This window comes from Lathyrus oleraceus, chromosome 5 (genome assembly GCF_024323335.1).
Source record: "Lathyrus oleraceus cultivar Zhongwan6 chromosome 5, CAAS_Psat_ZW6_1.0, whole genome shotgun sequence".
NCBI classification, from domain to species: Eukaryota; Viridiplantae; Streptophyta; class Magnoliopsida; order Fabales; family Fabaceae; genus Lathyrus; species Lathyrus oleraceus.
Genome location: NC_066583.1, coordinates 190869435 through 190878213, shown reverse-complemented (window position 1 = coordinate 190878213; position 8779 = coordinate 190869435). Strand labels below are relative to the sequence as shown.

The 8779-nt window shown below is 35.1% G+C and overlaps 1 protein-coding gene across 1 annotated transcript; it reads left to right on the top strand.

Moving 5' to 3' along the window:
* The first annotated feature begins 3207 nt into the window (after positions 1-3207).
* Positions 3208-3738, top strand: LOC127079625 (uncharacterized mitochondrial protein AtMg00810-like). The gene has a single exon (XM_051020006.1). It carries the CDS (start codon positions 3208-3210, stop codon positions 3736-3738), a length of 531 nt encoding a protein of 176 aa, XP_050875963.1.
* The last annotated feature ends 5041 nt before the right edge of the window (positions 3739-8779 follow it).

The window sequence follows — 8779 nt, the reverse complement described above, 5'->3', positions numbered from 1 at the left end:
GAGCAAGCATTGAAAATAAAAATATAGAAAAGAAACATCTGTTTTGTAAATATGATGTGAAAGAAAAGAACAAAAATAGAAAGAATGAAAATGAATGCTTGCTTGGAAGAAAAATAGTGAAAAATAAAAATTGAGTTGTGAAATAAGAGTTGTGAAGGTTTCAAATAAGAAACAAATTGAACGAAGTCGAGATGTGTGAATAATGTACAGTGAATGTCTCTTTTGCATCGGCAATTTCGTTTTCAATGGCCTTAGAAATGACCCTTGTTTGTTAACCTAACCAAGCTTCAACCGAAAAGCCCTTAGTGATCTTCGTGCTTCCACATTACCATTTATAATTGTTAGACATTGTATGAATCGAATTGATTTCTTCATTATTTGTTAGAGAGTGAGATTATTCCCGCGGTTGCAAACGCGTAATTTCTTCATTCCTTATTCGAAGAGGAGAGATAGGGTGATTCATTCAGAATAATATTGTTGTAGATAGATAAATATTTCGCATTGCTATTAAGTTTTAGTTCTTGTGAATTATTTTATTCGAACCGTTGGAAACTTGTATATGCTGATTCGCTTGTGTTTGAGCCGTTTTATCCAACTTCGGAGAAACCATTTTCTTAAAGCAAATCCTCTTGTCCTTCAAGAGGCATACTTTGCTTGAGGACAAGCAAGAATCTAGTTGGGGAGAGTTGTTAGATACCCAAAAGTGCTTATTTGAGCTATCAAATATGGGTATCTTTCACTCCATTTCCTTGCTAAAATGTCGAAACCACCTTTGTTTCAGATGAAATGCAATACAATGATAATCTATCTTGGTACCTTTGATTTGTGTGTTATTGTGCAGGAAGTAGGCATGAAATAATAGAAAATGAAGACACAAGAAATGTGGCAAAGGGATCAAATGAAACAAGCATTCATCAGCTTCCTCACTAGGCGAGGGCTGTGGCGAAGGACTCGCTAGGCGAGCGTGCAGCGAAATGCTCCAGTGATTAACAGAGGCAAACATCACCACACTCGCTAGGCGAGCTTCCAGCGAGGAGTGTGGCGAACACGTCCAGACTTGGTGAAAAGCGCAGCCAGCACTCACTCGCTAGGCGAGCCATTAGCGAGCTCCCAGCGAGGATTCCAGTAGCAAAACCTCTCAACCTCGCTGGAGCGAAGGTTGAAGCGTGCCCTTCGCTAGGCGAAGGTTTTGTTCGCTAGGCGAACATGACAGTCTGAGATAGGCTGTTTCTTTGGGCGCAGGTGCCTCAGGTGCCAAATTTAGGGGTTCGCTAGGCGAAGCAGTCTGCTCGCCTAGCGAACATGACAGCCCAGTAGCTGCTCTATAAGTAGCAAGTGCCACTTTTGAGAGCCATACCTTGTTTTTCCATACTTTTGTACTTTTTCCAGATATTTTTACAGCATTGTTCCAAGGATCTTTTGTGACCTAAAAACCATTTCTCTTCATCTCTTAACCATCTTTCACAAAAAGAAGGCGGATTCCCATCCAATCTTGATTATTCGACTTGGATGTTGATCAACCTTCTTCCGAAACTTGCCGACCAAGCTACCATGAAAATGAGTAGCTAAGTCCTCCATTTGTCAAGGTTAGATGTAGATGATCATTAGCTTTGTGTGTAAATGTAAGGATCTTCATTTGTAAACTCTTTAATGGTGAATCTATGATGAAAACTTTGTTCTTATTCAAAACTCTTTGTGTTGGTTTATGATCGAGAGATGTTTACCAACTCTTAACCTAGGTTTTCATCCAATCTTGTTTGTTAGCTAGAGATAGTAATGAATGATTTTGTTCACCATAAGGTTGAACCAAGAAGTTGTCATTTTGATAGATTGTGTTAGAGATAAACAATGGATCAAAATGGGAAAACTCACAATGTGTGTTCGAGAGAAACACATTGGGAGGACTTTGTGAAATAATTTATCATCTAAAGGAGTTTATAAGATTGTTGACCGAACAAATACATGCAAAGTGATCGTTGAACCCTAACTTTGACAATATTTCTCAAATATTCAAACCAAAACTTTTACCGCATTTTATTACATTTTATGCAAGACACCGTGACAAACACCAAAACCCTATTGTTACCTTAAGTTAAGAATTAATACAACCATCGAAAGGCGGTGATATCTTACAATCCCTGTGGATACGATAACAAAACCCCGACACTTAAAATTACAATCAACAATGGCTGAAGAGTCTATACATGTAAATTTTGATGACAAAGGGCGTGACCATGATACATCAGAGCCTGTTGAAAGTTTTGCAGATTTTTAGGTTTCTGAAGAACATCCATAGGCTAGACCTTCAGATGTTAGTATCACGGAAGTCAGAGAATCAGAAGTAGTTAAACCAGAAGCTGGCCATATGTATGAAGCTCCTCCAGAAGTTAAGGATTCAAATATGCTTAAGAGGGTTCATAAGTATCTGCTCAACCCAAGAAGTCCTTCAAACATAAAGATTCTCATCCAGAAGATCTAAACATTAAAAATAAGGATGATCCTTTAAGAACTATATCAACTTTCATAGATGATAATTGTATGCTAGGGTTTATTTCCTTGATTGATCCAAATTATGTGGATGAAGCTTTATCAGATGATGAATGGATTGTGTCTATGCAAGAAGAGATAAATCAGTTCCAGAGGAATGATGTTTAGGATCTGGTTCCAAGACCAAATCAGAAGAACATTATTAGAACAAAATGGATATTAAAAAATAGGCTGAATGAGCGAGGAGAAGTGGTAAGGAATAAGGCTCGACTGGAAGCTCAAGGCTACAGTCAGCAGGAAGGTATATATTTCTCTAAAACCTTTTCTCCTATAGCAAGGTTAGAGGAAATCAAACTTCTTATCTCTTATTTTATCAATCGTAATATTGTTCTATATCAAATGGACGTTAAGAGTGCCTTTTTGAATGAAGTCATTTCTAAAGAGGTGTATGCCAAACACCCCATTGGGTTTGAGGACTCAGTCCACCCAGATTATGTGTATAAACTTAATAAATCACTTTATGGACTCAAACAAGCTCCTATAGCTTGGTATGAGAGATTAAATAATTTCTTGTTTGAAAATTGTTTTGAAAAGGGTCAAGTTGACACTACACTATTCAGAAAGACTCTGAACGAGGAAATCTTAATTGTTTAAATTTATGTTGATGACATAATTTTTGGTTCCACTAATGCCTCTCTGTGCCAAGAATTCTCTAAGGCTATGCAGGATGATATCGAGATGATCATGATGGGAGAATTGAAATTCTTCCTGGGAATCCAAATCAATCAAGACATGGATGGAACTTATGTTCATAAGTCCAAATACACAAAGGAGCTTCCAAAGAAATTTATTCTTGAAGACTACAAGATTATAGCAACTCATATGCATCCAACTTGCAGTCTGAACAAGGAACAAACTAGCTCCAAGGTGGATCATAAGATATACAGAGGTATGATCGGTTTTTTGCTTTACCTCACAGCTTCTAAGTATGATATATTATTCAGCGTGTGTCTGTGTGCAAGGTTTCAATCAGATCCTAGAGAAACTTATTTAGTTGTTGTTAAAACAATATTTAGGTATCTGAAAGGAACATCAAATCTAGAACTTCTTTACAACAAATCCCTAGATTATAAGTTTATTGGATTCTATGATGCTGACTATGTTGGGGATAGAATTGAGAGAAAATCCACTAGTGGAAACTGTCAATTCATAGGTGAAAACCTAATATCCTGGGCTAGTAAGAGACAATAAATTTTTTCTCTTTTCACAGCAGAAGTAGAATACATATTTGCTGCTAAATGCTACACACAACTGCTCTGGATGAAATATCAGCTAGAGGATTATCAAATTATTGGAAACAATATCCATGTCTAACAAAAAATCCAGTTCAACACTCTAGAACTAAGCATATTGAGATTAAATATCACTTCATTAGAGACTATGTTCATAAGGGAGTTATAGATATTCAACTCATTGATACTGATCATCAATGGGCTGAGACATTTACAAAACCCTTAGTAGTTGAAAGATTTGATTTTATAAAAAAGAATCTGAACATGGTCTATATTGAAGAATAACGTGTGTTTCTGATAAGAGTATCAATGTTTGATGCTGCTCAGAAGTAGCTTCAATCAAAGCTTCGGAAACTACCTCTGATGAAAAATGACTTCAGAAAATTATCAAACTCTGAGACTCTGGGTGTCGATTGCTTGTTTCATATAGTGCTCACATGTTTGATAATTATCTTGCACAATAGTTGTTTGGGTAAATATTGTTGGGTAATGATGTGAAACTCCTTAATATTCTTGAATCTTCCCCTCTGTCATCACCTCATGTTTTCCTACTTGTTTATTTTTCTTTATTGTTTTGTTTCCTAAAGGATATCTTTGAGTGGTCTTAAAGAAAAGACAGTTGTCTTGAATCTTTCTGGAAAATCATTGTCTATATCTTTGGACACATCTTTAAGTTTTTTTTTCAACTTTTTTTTTCTTAAGATTATTTCCTTTCTAAGATAGTCTCTAGATCTATTCTTGGTATGGAAAACCAGGTAGTAGTCATCACTGAAGGACATGTTGATTTTTAAGAAATGATAGCTCATGGCCTTGATCTTCAAAGCATTATCTCCTGAAATGGTTGGGATAATTTATTTGATATGCTATATGGTCCTACTTACCCTAACATGATCAAGGAATTCCGGGTGAATACCTTTATCCAGGAACTAAATCTAGAATATGCTAGTCTTCCTGTTGTATCTGGAGTTCCTATCACCATCACCCCGCGACTATTGCTAATCCAATAAACTGTGAAGATGAAGGTGTGGTTATAGATATGGTATTTTGGGAATCTAGTGTGTCTCCTCATCTCATATTTGATGATCTCTCTGACCTATCCAAAGTTTCTAGTCTCAATTCCAAGGCATTAGTCTGGTATCACTTGCTAATTTCAAACTTTCTGCCAAAGAACAAGGATCTAAAATCTTTGGATATTGATGAAAAATATTTTCGGTTACTTCTCAACTCATATCTAAATGTTAACCCCTCTCAAGTTATGTTTAATTATTTAAAAATGACTCTCAAATCCTTTCACAAGAGAAAGTCATGTTTCATTCCTTATGGAAGGGTTCTTTCTGAACTCTTCATTCATCAAGGAATTGAGAAAACTATGACTGGAGTTAATTCACAAGTATAGGGTGACAAGTTAAAGCTTTCATAAGCTTTGAAAGGTATTGACTTATTTAAGGTCAATGTGGTCTCTATCGATGGATCATCTTCTTCTGTTTAGTTACGTAGTGTTTTGTGTTTATCTTTGCAACTTATTTTCTTTGTATTTAATAAAGAATTATTTATTTATTTTATGTGTTTTGTCTTTCGTATCATCTTACTGACTGATTGAAAAGAATGACCATAATTTAAGGATTTCAAAGAAAGATTGTGATTATTGGAAAAGGAATGGAAACTTTATTCATTCAAAAGACACTACATGATATGATCCTCAAAACTATTACATTTGTTTTTAGACTTGATCATATGTCTTCTTCTATGTCTCCAGAAATGGTTTTCAGTCTTAATCTCACTCCTCCTCTGTAAGAGTTTTCAGATCTGCATCTGGAAACTTTCCCTCCTCAGAGACTCAACCAGATGTGCCTTCTTCATTTGATGTTGTGGATCTCTGAGCTTTCGTTATTTCCTCAGCCTTATTATTTTCGTTTCTTGCATCTTTTCTCATAAAATTACGCATCTCTTTTGTAAAATCTTTCTTATTTCCCTTGAATGTATTTATTTTTCCCATTATTGAAACTTTAGAGTTGTGTGATTTGGTGTTCTTTATGCATCTGCTCTTATAAGGGTTTGTTTCTCATCTTCTTTCTCTTAATATATGTGTTCCTTCAGTCTTGATCCTCTTTGATTATTGTTTCTTGAAAACCATGTTGTCAGAATCTACCTTTGACCATCTTGAAATCTGTGGTACATATGCTTATCATTCGTTAGTATATGTCTTTATTAACTTTTTGTTGATGACAAAAGGGAGAGAAATTCATGGTAATATTTAAGAGGATTAAAAGTTCTTATTGAATGCTTTTAATTTACCTGAACAATAATTATTTTGATATATCTTTCTTTTGGACATTATTTTATCAAAATAAGTTTACATTAACTTCCATAGAACTTATGGGGAGCTTACAAAACTAAACCTATGGACTATTTGACTCAGGAGGAGATTACAAACCTTAGATTATGATGCTATCAAGTTAGTTAAACTGGTCGACCGTTCTTCTTAAGTAAATTTGTTTGTCATCATTAAAAAGTGGGAGATTGTTCATATCCCTTGGGTTTTGATGATAAAAAAGTACTTAAAGAACAAATGGGTATACTGACATAAGTTCAAGTGTGCAGGATCACATGCATAGAATTAATCATGTTGAAAGCATATATGGATAAGTAATATAACTCTAATTATGATTTATCAGAATCTGATAACTTTGAATGTGTTCATCAACTTCTGAAGATTTAGACTCTGGTCATGTGTTCTAGCCTCTGGTGACAACTCAGACTATTAAGGCTTGAGGAGTCTCTGACTCGTACACTGTACCAAAGCAAATTAGTCTTGTCAAAGCTCCAGATTTCTAGACAGAGTCAACTAGGATTTCGTTTTGCAAGGCTTGAGGAATGGTGATGTGACCTCATCAGTTTGTTCTACCTTTTGGTAGATGCTTAGTACTTCGAAAGGTGTTGTGAACAATGCCATTATCCAGTGGGTAATGCTTCTAACCAGATACATTCTCTAACTTCTCTCTTGGCATGCTTCTTAACTAAGTTTTCTCTTATGCTCAATCCTCCAACAACTCTTTCTCTACCTCTGTAAAAGGAAGCTGGAGATTTGAAGGAAGGTGTACAACAATAAAACACCACAATATCTTGAGAATAACTCTGAGCTTTCATCTATAATTATTATTGCTTAAGATCTTAAAATTTATTATCTTTGTGTATCTTAAAAATCTCAAGAGGTTAAGAACCTTTGTGGTTGTTGCATAATTACTATACTTCTTATTGTGTATCTAAGTATAGTGGTTATCTTTTCTAGTAAACTGATTGTTTAAGGTAGAGGAAGTCTCTTGCTTGTGTGCTTGAGCAGTGAAGTCTCTTATGTGTGTACTTGAGCAATGAAGTCTCTTTCTACGTTGCTTGAGAAGAAGTCTCTTGCAAGGTTACTTGAACTGAAGTTTCTTTCTAATTTGATTTAGCAAGTGAATTCTCTTGCAAGTGTGCTTGAGGCAAGTGTAATTTGTTGAATATAGTGAAAAACTCTTGTTGAGGAAAGGGAATTGTACTACTCTCAATTGAGGAGAGGAACCGGGATAATATTTGTGTGTTGCTTGCTTTTACTTCTGATCATTATTATTTCAACTGCTATTACCACTTATGATATCAGACTCTGACTGTTGCTCAGACTCTGAACGTTGCTCAGACTCAGAAGTTGCATTATCCAGAGCGAAATGATTTTTTTGCATACACAATTCAATATCTTGAGTGTAACTCTGAGCTTTCATCTATAATTATTATTGCTTAAGATCTTAAAATTTCTTATCTTTGTGTATCTTAGAAATCTTAAGAGGTTAATAACCTTTGTGGTTGTTGCATAATTACTATACTTATGATTGTGTATCTAAGTATAATGGTTATATTTTCTATTAAATTGATTTCTTAAAGTAGAGGAAGTATCTTGCCTGCATGCTTGAGCAATGAATTCTCTTGTGTGTGTACTTGAGCAGTGAAGTCTCTTTCTAGGTTGCTTGAGAAGAAGTCTCTTACGAGGTTACTTGAGTTGAAGTCTCTTTCTAAGTTGATTGAGCAAGTGAATTCTCTTGCAAGTGTGCTTGAGCAAAGTGTAATTTGTTGATTATAGTGAAAAACTCTTGTTGAGGTAAGGGAATTGTACTACTCTCAGTTGAGGAGAGGAACCAGGATAATATTTGTGTATTGCTTGCTTTTACTTATGATCATTATTATTTTAGCTGCTATTACCATTTATGATATCAGACTCTGAATGTAGCTCAGACTCAGAAGTTGCATTATCAGAAGCGAAATGATTTTTTTACATACACAATTCAATATCTTGAGCATAACTCCGAGCTTTCATCTATAATAATTATTGCTTAAGATCTTAAAATTTCTTATCTTTGTGTATCTTAGAAATCTTAAGAGGTTAAGAACCTTTGTGGTTGTTGCACAATTACTATACTTCTGATTGTGTATCTAAGTATAATGGTTATCTTTTCTATTAAATTGATTGTTTAAAGTAGAGAAAGTCTATTGCCTGCGTGCTTGAGCAATGAAGTCTCTTATGTGTGTACTTGAGCACTTGAGCAGTGAAGTCTCTTTCTAAGTTGCTTGAGAAGAAGTGTCTTGCAAGGTTACTTGAGCTGAAGTCTCTTTCTAAGTTGATTGAGCAAGTGAATTCTCTTGTAAGTGTGCTTGAGCAAAGTGTAATATGTTGATTATAGTGAAAAACTCTTGTTGAGGCAAGGGAATTGTACTACTTTCAGTTGAGGAAAGGAACCAGGATAATCTTTGTGTGTTGCTTGCTTTTACTTCTGATCATTATTATGTCCGCTTCTATTACCACTTATGATATCAGACTCTGAACATTGTTCAGACTCAGAAGTTGCATTATCAGAAGCGAAACAATTTTTTGACATACACAATTCAACACCCCCCCCCCCCCCCCCCCTTCTTGTGTATTTTTCTCACCTTCATTCTTCTTTAAATAGATAGGAGTTTATTTCATTTGTAAC

Coding starts and splice junctions, on each gene's coding strand:
- LOC127079625 (XM_051020006.1), top strand. CDS start 3,208: ATGCAGGATGATATCGAGATGATCATGATGGGAGAATTGAAATTCTTC.